The 16,469-nt window shown below is 35.3% G+C and overlaps 1 protein-coding gene across 7 annotated transcripts in view; it reads right to left on the bottom strand.

The window, feature by feature from the left end:
* MON2 (MON2 homolog, regulator of endosome-to-Golgi trafficking) overlaps positions 1-16,469 on the bottom strand; it is a 108,923-nt gene that overhangs the window by 54,748 nt on the left and 37,706 nt on the right. For all 7 annotated transcript variants that reach the window (XM_004766585.3, XM_013063576.2, XM_045071837.1 and 4 more), the window contains 6 exons: positions 14,835-15,029; positions 7,863-7,987; positions 7,308-7,444; positions 6,026-6,179; positions 2,008-2,240; positions 241-322 (listed from right to left, as the gene is read on the bottom strand). In XM_004766585.3, coding sequence (XP_004766642.1) covers positions 241-322; positions 2,008-2,240; positions 6,026-6,179; positions 7,308-7,444; positions 7,863-7,987; positions 14,835-15,029 — 926 coding nt within the window. The remainder of the gene's footprint in view (positions 1-240; positions 323-2,007; positions 2,241-6,025; positions 6,180-7,307; positions 7,445-7,862; positions 7,988-14,834; positions 15,030-16,469) is intronic.

Genomic DNA, 16,469 nt, shown 5'->3' with positions numbered 1-16,469 from the left:
TCATGGTGAGTGCTGTGAATTGTGTAAAACTGCTGATTCACAGACCTGTACCCCTGAAGCAAATAATACATTATATGTTGATTAAAAAAAATAATAATAATGTTCAATATATATAAAACTATGAAAAAGATAAGAAAAATTAATATTAAAAAACAATAAGGACCAATTTAAGTATCTATTTTAATGTTTATTTCTTATTAACTGCCACATGCAATAAAAAAAATTATAAAGACTGAATACCTGGCATCAAGGAGGAGTGAGAGAGCAGCAAGTAAACCACACCAGCAGGCATTTACCATTTCTTCCCAAACAGCTCTACTAACTTAAAGGACAAAAACATACAACACTTCGTGATCATTATAGATAGCAGAGTATTTGACAATATATCATTCTAAAACCACCCTAGTCATTTGGCAATAAATTACATATTCTATCAACTTGATTATTAAATACTAAAGTTCTAATAGTTAAAATACATTTGAAAAAATGAAAACTTAAAAACCACACCAATTTCAGAATTCAAGAAGTCTTTAAACTAAGTTGTTTTAAAATATCAATGGTAGGATCCTTCAGTACACAAGTTAACTGGGGTGTGTGTGTGTGTGTGTGTAATACCAATTCCTATTCCATTCCCTTCACTGGGCCAAATTTCCAGCCTCTGTGACCTGCTCGAAGAAAGGCAGTGTTAACAAGCTATTCAGCCAGGAGACTGATTTCTATACACTGGGCATCGAGCAAATGAGTAAATCCAGTGAATAAACTGGGACCACGTGTCTCACTTCTGGAAAAGGTAATTGAAAACATGGAAAGATAAAAAAATAAGCCTTGTGGTATTAAACCAGAACTGGAAGAAACCTCAGTTAGGCATTTTTAGACAAACATTTTTTAAAAATGTAAAGAGGTGTGTGTGTGTATTTCCTTTTCAAGTAGTAAGAAGCACAGTAGTGCCCATGTGTTCATTTCTAAATACTAAACTAAAAAGAGCAAGGGCTCCTTAGAAAAATAACTGATTCCTGGGCTTGGCAAGAAAGATCCAAGATGAGCTTAGAACGTTATATTGTGTCAGATAGTGAATTGTGCTCAGAAAATGATAAAAGGACACAGTGGCCAGTTTGAAAGGGGTCCCACTGGCCATTATCAGGGACAATCTGAGTGTTAAACCAAATAATTTATAATCACATCACACTGTAACCTTTCAAATAAAATAGAAATCTAAGAATCCATACTAATATAAATGAGTAAATTAAAAAACTAAATAAATGGGTGAAAAGGGAAAGCTCTCTTTTACAGAAGCCTCAAAATATTTCTCCACAAAAAGTTCATAATTAATCTTACACCAAAGAAACCAGCCAGACATCATGTTAACCAAATGATAAAAGTTAACATTACCAATAATGAGACATACTGATAACTGTATGCTCTTGCTGTGTTTATAGACTAGGTTTAACATAGCAGTATTTCTGTGGTAGCCCTAGCAAAAATTAGTAAATTGAATCTAATTATAAGGAAAAAAAAGACAAACCTAAACTGACTAGCCTGTTTTGACTACTCTTCAAAAATGTCAAGATCATATAAGACAAGAAAAATCTAATGAAGTTTCTAGATTAAAGGATAGTATAGCAACATGGAACTAAATTCAACATGTGATCCCAAAACACCAAAGACATTACTGGGGCAACTGGCAAAATTTGAATGAGGTCTGGGATAAGATAATACTGAGCTGATGTTAAATTTATGATGGGACTATACTGTAGTTTTATTAGGAAACTGTCCTTATTTTTAAGAAAACACGAAAATATTAAGGATATCAGGTCTGCAACTTATTCTCAAATAGTTCAGCAGAAAAGTATAGTGACATACATAAACAGAACGATAACACAAATAGGGTAGTGTTAACAACTGGGAAATCAGAGTGAAGGGATGTTTGGGAACTTGAGTATTTCTGCAACTTTTCTGTAAATTCAAATTATTTCAAAATAAAAATTAAAAATACAGATATCAATATACCTTTTTCTTTATCCATCTGGTCTGATGTTGACTGTAATTCTTGCTGTTCTGATGATTGTGTTGGTGAAGAAGCTGCTTCAGTAGTAGTCTGACATTCTGTTTCAACCTCTCCTAACTCTCCTTCAATCATACTAGTAATTCCACGTACAAGGTCAAGCAAACAATGGAATGCCACAGACATAGCATAACCTTCTGGTATAGTTGGGGGCTCAACTTTGTCCAACATCTCCAGGCTGAAATTAAGAAAAAATCAGAACATTAATTAAAAGCCATGATGATGAAAATATATATACAAGTGTTTGTAGTCCATAGAAAGTAAGAGCAACAGAATAGAAAACATGAATAGAATTAATGAGTGTTTCATTTGGAGGGATCCTTTCTCAGTATTCTAAGAAAGTGATTAGAATAATTAAGGCCTGACCACTGCCATAACTAATTATTTTATCAATTTACTTTTTGTCCCTCCCCCTCAATGTGCCAGTATTTTAATTAAAGAAATTTAATTCGAGAAATTAAGTCTTACATATAAAATAGAGTAAGATTAAATGGATTATAAATCTTCTCAAACTAATTCAGGTGCTTTCAAAATAAGGTACTACAAAACCAAATCAATCTTATAAACAGGAAGATATTTTCACAATGAGAAAGTATTACTGTGAGATATCCAGCTTAGCTATCATCTCAGACACAAGCTACCAACAGAGTAAGAATAATACTCAGAGCATCAATATGTCAAAGTCAAAAAAAAATTTTTTTTAAGATTTTATTTATTTATTTGAGAGAGAGAGAGATCACAAGTAAGCAGAGAGGCAAGCAGAGAGAGAGAGGAGGAAGCAGGCTCCCCGCTGAGCAGAGAGCCCGACGCAGGGCTCAATCCCAGGACCCCGGGATCATGACCTGAGCCAAAGGCAGAGGCTTTGACCCACTGAGCCACCCAGGTGCCCCAAGTCAAAATATTTTTAATGATTTTTTATTTTTATTTATTTGACAGAGAGAGACACAGCGAGAGAGGGAACACAAGCAGGGGGAGTTGAAGAGGGAGAAGCAGGCTTCTCATGGAGCAGGGAGCCAGATGTGGGGCTTGATCCCAGGACCCCGGGATCATGACCTGAGCCAAAGGCAGACACTTAACGACTGAGCCACCCAGGTGCCCCCAAAGTCAAATTATAGAGCATTTTCTACTCCATAGTTAGAACAAGCTTTCAAAAAGAAAGGTAACAAATCTTTTGTCTTAAATCACAGCAAATAAGAAATTATGGTTTTAAATTCCTTAAAATTTAAATCTGTCGCAATAATTCAATGGAAAAAGAACTGGTAGTACTGGAACAACTGAATATTCATATGTAAATGATTGATGGTAGATCTTTACCTGGTACCATATACAAAAATTAACTCAAAATTAATCAATGACCTAAATATAGAGGCTAAAACTAATACTCTTAGAATTAGAGTATTCATGACCTCACATTAGGTAATGATTTGTTAGACAGGATACCAAAAGAACAAGCAACAAAGGAAAAAACAAATAAACTGAGTTCATCAATATTAAAAACTATTGTGCTTTAAAGGCCATTATTAAGAAAATGAAAGACAATCCACAGAATAGAAAATTTTTGCAAATCATGTATCTGATAAGGGGCTAAAGATCCAGGAATATATACTAAATAATAAAAAGACAACCCAATTAAAAAAAGGAGCAAAGGATCTGAAACGACATTTCTCCCATGATGATATATAAATGGCCAAAAAGTATGTGAATGAGATAGATATTCAATGTCACTGGTATTTAGAGAAATGCAAACTGAAAATATGGTAAGGTAACATTTAATGTCCACTAGGATGGCTAAAATCAGAAGACTGTAACAATAATCAAAAGACAGTAACAAGTGCTGCTGAGGATGTGGAGAAATCTGAACCCCTATATATTGTTGGTGGGAATATAAAATGATAGAGTCAATTGGGAAAATAGTTTGGCAGTTATTCAGAAAGTTAAACACAGTAATATGTGACTCAGTAATTCTACTCCTAGGTATATACATCTATGAGAAATGAAAACATATGTCTAAGCAAAAAGTTGTACACAAATGCTCACAGCAGCGTTATCTCTAAAAACCAAAAAGTGGAAGCAGTCCAAATATACCCATCAGTGGATGGATAAGCAAAATACAGTACATTCATAAATCTGAATATTATTTAGCCATAAAAAGAAATGAAGTACTGATATATCCTACAATACAGGTGAACCTTCAAAACATGCTGAAAGAAGACTAAATAAAAGAGTATTTATTGTGTGATTACATTTATATGAAAGATCCAGAATAGGGAAATCAGTAGAAATGCAAAACAGATTAGTGGTTGCTAGGGGAATGGGAAAGAGAGACTAGAGAATGAATATGGGTTTCTTTCTGGGATGATGAAAAAGTCCTGGAATTCAAGATGGTTACTGTTACATAGCTTTTGAATACAGTAAAACCATAAAATGTATAATGTAAAGGGCGATTTTATGGTGTGTGGATTACATCTCAAAAAAAAAATTGAAATCACTAAAGATTACAATAAGTTAATAAAAGACTTCCAGACTCAAATTCTAAAAGTTGCTGAATCATAATCAAGACTGGAGGTAGGTAATTTGTAAAGAAATGCAAAACTCAGAATAAACAATAACAACACCTACAAACAGCTACCATTTGTTGCACAATAACTCTTGGCCTGGGACTCTAGGGGCTTTTTGATATATGTTGTCTTGTTTAACTTTTCACAAACCCCTAAAAGATACAGATGATACAACTAAGGACTAAGGTGACACAGTTATCCATCAACAGTTCTTAACCCAAGTCTCACTCTAAAGCCTATCAATTTAACCCCTAGAATGTGAGCTCCAAGGATTTTAAAATTTAGAGAATCAGTAAAGATATATTTATATTACTGATCAAGAGATCTAAGCTCAAACAAAGAGGTAAAGTTTATGGGTTTAATCATTGCCAAGCAAATGAGACTTTTAGAGCCACAGACTTTTAGCCTGTGAGTACTAAGCATTTTTTTCAGACAAATCTCTATTCTCTATTCTCAATGAAGAAATGATCTACTGAGAAAATGCACCTGAAACAAAGAAAATAATCCCAAACTCTAATCCCCATTCTATGGTAAAGACCTTAAATGCTAGTAAAGACAAAAAGGTGATTTATGCTGATTTTTATAAATACCACAACCTAAAACAAAGCTCACGCTTTCTTATCTCAGTATTTCAGTGCTATTTTATTAGAACTAGTATATAAATTCCAGTTTTAGATAAAATTTGGCTTAATGACAATAAAAATAACACATATGGACTCCATTAAACACCTTAAGTTAATTAAACTATAAGTACTGTGTGTTAAACTCTAAAAACGTAATTAGCTACAGTTAAAATAAATTTTCTCACCTACAGAATCCTGAAAGGTAGATATAACACTACTCTCTCATTTTATAGGTGAAGAAACAGATTTTTAAAAAGGTTAATTCATTTGCTGCTGGTGACTCAGTCAGCATTAAAAGACCTAAGTCCAAAATCACATACTTAAATCAAAAAGCCATACAGAAAAGCTAACTAGGTCCTCAAGTAAAAAAAAATACATTTTGGGGGCGCCTGGGTGGCTCAGTGGGTTAAAGCCTCTGCCTTCGGCTCAGGTCATGATCTCAGGGTCCTGGGATGGAGCCCCACATTGGGCTCTCTGCTCAGCAGGGAGCCTGCTTCCTCCTCTCTCTCTGCCTGCTTCTCTGCCTACTTGTGATCTCTGTCAAAAAAAAAAAAATACCTTTTGTTTCACAATACTGTTAACACTAACACATCAATAAACAGCACAAAAGAAAACAAACAAAACCCAATCCTATGTAAAACTCAACATAGAACAAGAGAAAATTAGTTCTAAATTGCATTAGAATTACTAGGTTTAAAATTTTAAATATAATGCAGAAAAATTTTAGGATAAAATAACCTCAATGGCATCATTCATCACAAAATAAAGCTACTACTACTTACTACGTGGCTTTTGCACTGCCTTGCACTGTTATAGTCAGAATAGGTATCCAAGTTCCTCTATATTCAAATGCTGGTAGCAAAGTAACACCTCCACCAATCCCCAACATTCCTGAGTTAGCTGGTGCTGAGACGGGGCCACCTGAGTTATTGTTTCCTATTAGACAAGGGAAAGAAAGCAAAGATACCAACTTACTAGTTAATTACGAATCCATAATACACAGACATCTGTTTAATTAAAGAAAATTTGTTCTATTAAGAAAGGATACCACACGAATAAATGAAGTTTATCAACCCTGCTTTGGCTATTAGAGGCTCTATTTCCCCAGAATACCATTTCCTATTTATTTATTTATTTATTTAAAGATTTTATTTATTTGAGAGAGACAGAGAGAGCGCGAGCAAGCACAGGCAGAGTGGCAGGCAGAGCCAGAGGGAGAAGCAGGCTCCCCGCCGAGCAAGAAGCCCAATGTGGGACTTGATCCCAGGATGCTGGGATCATGACCTGGGCTGAAGGCAGCCACTTAACCAACTGAGCCATGCAGCCGTCCCCATTTCCTTTTTTATAAGAAAGGTACTAATGAGTAAAACTACTGACAAACTTTATAATATACTTTTTGTTAGACCATTTTTTATCAGAGATGAAAATAAAGAATTAAGAAACCATTAATCAGACAGTAGAAAGTAGAAGATAAACAGAAAGAAGGCAAAAAGAAACAAGCCATATGTTGATTGCCAAACAAGTTTACCTATTTTTTTAAAAGAGAAATGAACAGACCTCCTAAGGTGGTGAACCAAATTCTTTAAAGAGAGGCACAAAATGAAGATCCTTCTCTCTCTCTCCTTTTTTTTTTTTTTTTTTTTTTAATTTTAGTTATTTGAGAGAGACAGAGAGAGCAGAAGAAGGGGAAGAGCAAAGGGAGAGGGAGAAGAGGCACCCTGGGATCACCCTGCCTGAGCTGAAGGCAGACACTTAACTGACTGAGCCACCCAGGTGCCCCAAAATGAAAATTCCTCTAAAATGAAAATAAACATCTAAACTCTTATTCTTAAGCGATTAGAGAACTTGAAAGTACAGTAAAGAAGGAAACATATTCTGGAAAGAAGTAAACATAGCTGCCTCAACAAGACTGAATTTTCTTTAAGTATAAACTCTTTACTATCAATACATTTAGGTAATCCAAATTTCTCCAGTAACAAAATTTCCATAAAATATCCTCTGGGAACAGTGAATTCAGGAAATCATGGCAGAATATAAAAAAACAAAATAAGAATTAGTCTTTACCAGCTTGGTTTGTCGTAGCAGGATTTCCGGTAGGAGGGACAAGAAACAACGACTGTATAAAAGATCCCAGGGCATTCACAATATCACGAAAAACCTTGGTAGAATGCTGTTTCATATCATAGGACTGACAAAATGATCTGTAAAATAATTTTAAATGTTTCTGAGGAAAATACTTGAATATATTAAAAATTTTTAACATTTTTTATAGCAATTAATGTTCATATAATCAGTCTGAATGCTGTACTTAAAACTTCATCACACCTGAGTGATTTTACTAAGTTAGTAAAAAGGTTCAGACTGAGGTTAGTGTTATAAAAGATAAAAATCATCTTGGCCATATTAGCCAATAAATTTGGATTGATGGCAATTACTACCCCTATTTTTTTTGCCCACCGCTCAGCTGTTTTACACACACACACCACTACCACTCCATTTATAAATAATACCCAGTTTTCTTTGTTTAGAAATCACTAATACTTGGGAATAAATATTTAAACTCTTCCTACTAGCAAACATTACCCTATCTATTTAGCAAAATATTGCTGAGGTTTTTACCTTAAGAGCTGAGGCTGCACACAGAGTCTGTGTATTGATTCTACTGCAACAGCTCGTAACCACTGTGGTTTATCTGCATCCAGAAATTTCACCAGAAGTGACAGAAATATCTCACATTCAGTTACCTAAAAAGATTTTTAAATAATAATATCTTTAAACCTAAGATCAGAATTTATAAATTACATTCTTGTTCTTAGTGTAATGGACAAACCAGTAAAATCTTCCAATTTTAAATAAATTAAAATTTTTAAAGGGGAGTAAAGAATAAAGCAGACTATATAGGAAAAAGTTAACAATAAAAATAATCAGTATCTCTCTACATCCCTGAAAACACAAAAGTGATCTGCTCTCATGGTTAACCTTTTAACCTTATTCTTTAGAAAACACTATGTACCATTACACCATTCTCATTCCTGGCAGGTAGGATGTATCATATAAACTGCTAATAGAATGTATGTTCTACTCTTCAATAACACCACGTTTTCCCGTAAGTTCTTTTGCTGCTTAAACAGAGAGGCAATAAGCCTAAGCACGTTTAATATATATTTTCTAGTATAAAAACAAGGAATCTGTAGCAGTTGACAGGTAAAAAAATACATAAAGTATTTAGAACAAGGCCTGGTACATAGCTTTGCTTTGTAAGTATTAGTTACCATTACCAATATAAACCATCTCCTCTGCAAGTTCTTTGTAAATAAAAATGTCTGAAACACATTTTCACCATTATGTATTAAATGTCTGATAAATGAATAAACAACCAAAAAAAAAGTAACCAGGTTTTTCAACAGTAAATGGATTACTTCTGTTGTACACTAACTGAGGACACAACAGGATATCTGAGAGCTAAGAACCTGACATTGTGATTACTAAGCCAAACTGGACCCTCCTTTTACTGTGGTACCTTCTTGGACAAATTAGCTAGGGGTATCCTGAAATGAGCGAGCATCACATGGGGCGAGAGAATGTTCACCCAAAGTCTTAGCAGCTGGTATTTTCTAATGCCTTTCAGTACTGTTAACTGAATGCTTAAAATCAGGACATGATCATGAAAGCAGGAGGGATAATTAAAAACTTTATCTGTGGACTGCTATGATTGGAGAAGTCATAAAACAGAGGTTTAGCAATGTTCTAATCATAAGACAGCTAAAAAGCACTAGATCAGAATTCAGATAGGCTCATCTTCTTTATCCACCAACTGAGTGGATGACAAGGTACATAACCTTCTTATAAATAAAGGATAAAATTATCTGTATCTTTCGGAGAAATCAAATCAGAAAACTGTAAGAATAAAAACATCCCCTAAACATGATAAAATTCATGCAAATGCAGAGCACATTATTTTTTCTATTAAACAAATGATCCTTTTAGTAAAGAACTGAAAAAGAATGTGGTGACTCACTGTACAAGTTGTATGTACTTGAGTTTTAACATTAGTGCATCCTCCAAATGGACACTACCTACTTTAGAGTGAAAATGAAATATGTATGTGGTAGAACTGAAGCCTCATCAGCTAGATTATGAGGCCAGAAAACAAAGACTCTCAGAAACATCATTATATCACAGCCAAAGGAAATACTGTTAAAAAAACTTGCCTTGAAGAGTGTATCATTTTCTCTCCTGTGGTAGACAGACTACAGCACAAATCAAACAATAAATTTATATTGTAGCCACTAAAACCTTGTGATCTGGGTAAAGGAGAGACTCTCTCCTGAGGTCTGGAACTTTGTTCTCCCTTCCTCCCTTGTTGCCAAGTGTGAAAGTCTGATCACAGAACTTGTGCTGAGGTCACTGCACTGTTCTCAATCAAGGACATCAAAGGAGGGTGCCGACTGTGAATCTGTTAAGCCTTTTCCCCCAAGAGGTGGAACTCAATAGGGAAACAGGTACTAAGATTGGCATCTATGGCCCAAGTCCAATTCCTTGTGGCATGAAGATACTTCATGAACTCCATTATAAGCATAAAGAGTGATAAATGTTTCTGAATTCCTAGTCTTTGGTAAAGCATAGTAGTCAAGAGACAACTGATGCTTTAAGTTAATCAAAATCATCCTGGTAGCAATTCTAATCACAGCATCACATGGATTTCTAACAGATTATAACATAAGATAACTGCTGACTTAGGACACAATAAAGAAAGTCTGATAGAATATTTAAAATTGGCATTAGCAGCCTTGAAGAGAAAAGAAATGAGAACTAAGAAAACAGAGAAGTAGTAAAATGCACTGGAATTAACAGCAAGGGTTTTGGGTTCTAAAAGAATTCATTAACATCCCAGCTCTGTGGATTAGAAGGTATAATCTCAGGCAAATTACATAAATATCCCAAGTCTCATTTTTTTTTTTTAGCTGTAGTAAGGTTTATATGAATTAACATATGTAAAGCACTTTGTACAGTATCTAAAATAAATGCACTCAAAAACAGAAATTTCATCCAAAACCGAAATTCTGAAGAAGGTATCTATATCTATATCTCTGACAAAGTCACCAGATGAACTGCTACATAAGACAACCGGTGGACAGAAACCAAGTTCTTAGTCTGTTGGGATACTGTAACAAAAGACCACAGACTGGGTGGCTTAAATAACAGAAATTTATTTGGCACAGTTCTGGAGGCTAGAAGTCTGAGATCAGGGTGACACCATCACTGCAGTTTGCGTGAAAGCTCTCCTCCTAGCTTGCAGACAGCTGACTTATCACTGTGTTCTCACATGGCAGACAGAGCAAGAAAGCTCTCTAGTGTTCCTTCATATAAGGTCACTAGCGCCATCATGACAGCTCTACCTGCATAACCTTGTCTAACCCTAATTACCACCCAAAGATTCCATCTCCAAATACTACCACCATGTTAGGAGTTATGGATTAGGTCTGAGAAATCTACTGACAGTCTTATGAGTGTTCCCTTGCACATGACAAGTCATTTTTCTTTTGCAGCTCTAAAGATTCTCTGTAAGTTTTAGCAGCTTAATTATAATGGGTCTTGGTATAGCTCCCTTAGGATTAATCCTAGTTATAATTCTCTGAGCTTCATGAATTTATATGTTCCTTTCCTCTTCAAAATTGGGAAGTTTTTAGCCATTACTTCTTTTTTTTTATTTTTTATTTTTTTTAAAGATTTTATTTATTTATTTGACAGAGAGAAATCACAGGTAGACGGAGAGGCAGGTAGAGAGAGAGGAAGGGAAGCAGGCTCCCTGCTGAGCAGAGAGCCCGACGCGGGACTCGATCCCAGGACGCCGAGATCATGACCTGAGCCGAAGGCAGCGGCTCAACCCACTGAGCCACCCAGGCGCCCCTTAGCCATTACTTCAAATAGGCTCTCTGCCCCTTTCTTTCCTCATCTGAGACTCCCATAATGTATTGTTAAGCAATAAGAAAAAAATATATATATATATTGGTCTCTGCTCCTGGTTTCTGACACAGAGCTCCTAAAATCCCTATAATTTCCTAAGTGATCAGAGCATCTGACACAGAGCTCCTAAGTCTCTTGGAATTTCCTAGATGAATAGTATCTTCCACTCTAATGAGGCAATTCTTAATGGATTACAGGAGACGGGCTGGATACCAGAAAAAACAATCATAATTAGAAGCTTCAGACTTTCAGCCCCGCCCTCATTCTCTGGAGAAGGGAAAATGGTAGAAACTGAGTTAATAATCCATCATGCCTACATGATGAGAATTACCATAAAATTCCTAAAAGTACAGAGTTTAGAGAGCTTCCAGGTTGAGGAACATACATATACATGCCAAGAGAGTTGCACACTCCAACTTCATGGGGACAGAAGCTCCTGCTCTTGGGACTTTTCCAGACCCTGCTCTTCATCTGCCTATCAGTAGTAGTATCCTTTTAAATATCCTTTGTAATAAACAGACAATAGTAAGTAAACTGTTTTCCTAGGAAACCCAAAGGAACTTCCCATATACAGCCAAGTTACAATCTGTGGGTAAGTGGGCAACATATTATTAACAATTGGCATCTGCAATAGGGGGTAATCTTGTGAGACTGAGTCCTTAACCGTAGGGTCTATGCTAACTGTGGTTAGTATCAGAATTGAATTAAAATGTAAAATACCTGACTGTCAGAGAATTTGCTGATATGGGAAAAACTCCATTATGTCTCATGGATGAGGTGTTATGAGTGTGAGAGTATAACCCAGTACATTTTTGCTAGACATGTGTATCTTGGTCTGCTGGATGGTATGCCATAAGTCTCTTACAGGCTCTTCATTCTTCATCTTCTTCTTCTTTTTCTTCCCCTAATCTGGTAAATGCAAATGACTTGTCTTCAAGCTAGTTGATTCTTTCTTCTAGTCTACTGATCTAGTCTACTGCTGATCCCCTCAGTGCATTTTTCAATTCAGTTACTGTATTCTTCTGCTTTATCCTTTATAGTTTCTCTTTGATATTCTCATTTTGTTCATACACCACTTTCTTGATTTAATTTTAGTTGTCTGTATTCTTTTTGTTCACTCAGTATCTTTATGATTATTCTGAATTTTTGTCAGGTAATTCACTGACCTCCATTTCTTTATGGTTAGTTTCTGGAGATTAATTTTGTTCCTTGAATTGGGCCATGTTTCCCTATTTCTTTGTATGCCTTGTTATTTTGTTGTTGTTGTTGAAATCTGGGCATTTGAAAAAAGCCAACTCTTTTAGTCTTTAGGCAAAGACTTTCACCAATCAGTCAGGGATCCTCTCAAACTTCTTCTGTCCATTTGTTTATTTCCTCTGGGCTTGTGTGTGTAACTTCCCAGCTGAAGACATTTCCTCCTTGTTTCTATTCAGGAGCTCCCCCTGGTGTATGTCTGCAGTATTACGCTCTCTGGGCAGCAGCAAGCAGCAGAACTTTTCTTTGTTCTGAGCAGGGTACCTTTCCCATCACTGCTACCTTTCCCGTCACTGCTACCTTTCCCATCAGTGCTCCCATCAGGTGAGACAGAAACCAGTTAGCATACCTCAAAAAAGTTAGAATGGAGGATGCATATTTCATCTTTCTGTAACCTAAAGGAGAAACCACAGGTTGGGAGTTTTCTCCTCATCACACCATGCTGTGCTCTTGTAAGGAGTGAGATGCGGTATGCAGCTAAGTGCAATAAGATTTCCTACCCACTCTAATGAACCTCTCTGCTTTGCCTTACACTTGTCTGGGGTGCTATAACCTCTCAACTGATAAGCTCTCACAGAGGTAATCTATGTACTGTTAACCTGGTGTTTCCGTGGGGGACAGAGGGGCTCAGCTTCATATTTCCAACATTTTGCTGATGTCACTCTGGTTTACATTTTTAAAAAGTTTCTTTGTGGACTGAAACAGACCATAAATAAATATAACTCAGAATATGTAACAGGCGACAGGTAAAAGCTCTCCATCTCTGGAAGAAATTAAGCTACCTTTCATTTATTTTCAGCAAGCGCCAGGAGACCTTTCAAAACTTTCAAAAGTTAATCTATGTAATGACTCACAAAATTTCCCTCCATTTCAATTGTATATAATTAGACAAAAAAGTACTGTTTTTCAATTAAATATAATTATTGAAAATTATATCAAATACCATAAGTGTTGAGAAGAACACTGTAATTTTTTAAAAGTTAACCCTTACAGAGAAAGATGAAGCTATGAATTAAAGTAAATTCCCAAACTTATGTACTGAAATATTCAATCGTATGTTATTAATTTTGGTGGAACTAAAAAAGTCCAAGCCAACAATTATGAGTGTACCAAAAGACTCTTAAACTTCTGGGACCCAACTCTGATAACAACGGTGTCCCCAATAAATAGCAATTCGTTTGAAGTGATTTGATTTCCTGTAAGTACTTCTACATTAAATACATCAATATGTACTATAGGTATACTTTGTGTGGTCAGAAATAATTGTTAACTACAATGCTTATAAAGATGATTTCTAAATACACTGTGCACAAATGGATTTGGAATATGAAAAGAAAATCTATGACATGTTTATCATAAATATTTTTAAAAGCCCTTTATTTTAAAAAGCTCTCCACAGAATTTATTTTATTTATTTATTTTTTAATTTTTACTTTTTATTTATTTATTTGACACAGGGAGAGAGATCACAAGTAGGCAGAGAGGCAGACAGAGAGAAGGGGGGGAAGCAGGCTCCCCGCTGAGCAGAGAGCCCGATGCGGGGCTCGATCCCAGGACGCCGAGATCATGACCTGAGCTGAAGGCAGAGGCTTAACCCACTGAGCCACCCAGGTGCCCCTCTCCACAGAATTTAGTATAAACTTATCTGTTTGTTTGTAAAGTTGATGGTTAGCTCTAATATTTAGCACATCGACGGCTCACAGTGTTAGAAGTATTATAAATTTATATAGTGAACTATTTCATAATTATCAACAACCAATTATTCCTGTTAATTAAATAAGGATATAAACTAAAAAACTGTACAAGGATGAATTTCACATAACATAAAACTAAAAAAAAGTATTACACACCATTTCCTCTAAAAACTATTACATTGACATATTATGATAAGGAGTATCACAACATATCCTGCATTCATAAATTTATGCCAAATAAATACAATACTGGAGTAGAAGTCAAAACAGTTGATTTCTAATCCTAGAGTTCACCAAATTTTTAACTTCTTTGCTTTAATTTGTTAAGATACATTAAATAGTATAAACAAAAGCAGCATAAACTGAAGATACTAAAATTTTAATTACCCTCAAATGAGATAATTTGCTAATTAGCCAAATTTCTAAGCCACAAATTCTATACTGCCCTCAGATAAAAGGCCATGACTCCCCTTGACATACATTAAAAATACTATATAAAACATAAGCAAAAATCTAAGAAAGGATAGAATAAAGCCATAGAATAACTAGGAAAACACCTATAAATACTTTAAAAAAAATTCTGAAGTGTAAAAGCTGAATGCATTATAATAAATCATCATTTAAAGGGCACTACATGCAATTACACATACAAACACACATGAAAATTAGCACTTACCAAAAGGCTGTAAAATTGCTTAATTAGAACAGATACTACTCTGAGCAAACGCATGCAGATAGGAAAATATGGTTTTTCAACTGGTGCTGGAGAAGATGAAGAGCTGGAACCTTGTCTGAACTTTATATTTGGAGAAAAGAGTTTTATCACAAGAGGACATACCCTTTCTTTGAGAAGGAAACTAAACTCTTGGTGCTATTTGCAAAGATAAAAAAAAAAAAGAATTAATTTAGTTTATACTTTATACTTTTAAAAACACAGACTTACTGGCAAATAAAATTTATTAATAATCAGCTTTATTACATGTTTAGTTTATTATTCTACAGTTTACACACAATTATGAAATTAGTGTTGCTCTTTCAGACTGTAAGATCAAAATGGTCATCAATATTTCAAAAAAATCTAATTTAAAAATGAACATTTAATGATTTGGAATTAAGAGGTTTATTATTAGGAACTGTGATTTTGGTAGAACACTAGCAATTCAAAACAAAGAAGAGAATAAAGAAGACAGATTACACAAATTCAAACAGCTAAAGCATTTAAAATAGGCTGCTGAAAGAAAACCAGGTAAATAAAATATGTTCTATAATTCATTAATTTTACTTTGTCAAGATAACTATTCTGTTCATGCATGGAAGTGTTTTTTTTTTTTTTTAAAGATCTTATTTATTTATTTGACAGAGATCACAAGTAGGCAGAGAGGCAGGCAGGGGGAGCTGGGGTGTGGGGAGAAAGCAGGCTCCCTGCTGAGCGGAGAGGCCAATGCAGGGCTCAATCCCAAGACCCTGGGATCATGACCTGAGCCAAACGCAGAGGCTTTAATGCGCTGAGCCACCCAGGCACCCCCATGCATGGAAGATTTAATAATTAACTTAATATTTTGTTCTACTTAGATTGCTTGAACAGAACACAATAAGCTGATTTAAAAAAAAAAAAAAAAACTCAATGACAAGCATAGTCACTATTTTTTTTAAAGTTTTTATCTCTTCAATCTCTACACCCACCATGGAAATCAAACTCGACCCCAAGATCAAGAGTCACATGCTCCTCAACTAAGCCAGCCAAGAGCACTGCATAATTATTTTAAAGTCTGGGACTTCTTTTTCCATTTGAATTATCCAAAAGCGCATAGCTACATAAACAAGTAAAAATCAGTAACAATTTTTCAGTTTTTTTTTTTAAGATTTTATTTATTTATTTGACAGAGAGAGAGAGATCACAAGGAGGCAGAGAGGCAAGCAGAGAGGTGGGAGGGGGGAAGCAGGCTCCCTGCCGAGCAGAAGCCCAATGCGGGGCTCGATCCCAGGACCCTGAGACTATGACCTAAGCTGAAGGCAGAGGCTTTAACCCACTGAGCCACCCAGGTGCCCCAATTTTTCAGTTTTTAAATATTATAATAAACAGCTCACATACCAAATTCCCTCAGACACCCACAGATTGGAAAATGCCTCACTAGATGGTCTCTAGGAACTCCTTCTAATGCTAAAATTTCAAAGTGCTAGGGCACTACAATAATGTAAGACAACACTAAATTATCACATCTGAAGTCTAATGCTGTAATTCTTTCAATCCTCTCACATGGGAAAAAGAATACATGGTAATTTCTTGGAAAATACCTGTGAAAAAATATGA

Source organism: Mustela putorius, unplaced genomic scaffold (assembly GCF_011764305.1).
Source record: "Mustela putorius furo isolate JIRA1106 unplaced genomic scaffold, ASM1176430v1.1 tig00003988_pilon_pilon_pilon, whole genome shotgun sequence".
Classification (NCBI taxonomy): domain Eukaryota; kingdom Metazoa; phylum Chordata; class Mammalia; order Carnivora; family Mustelidae; genus Mustela; species Mustela putorius.
The sequence above is the reverse complement of the archived record's forward strand: the minus strand, read 5'-3'. Positions and strand labels throughout refer to the sequence as shown.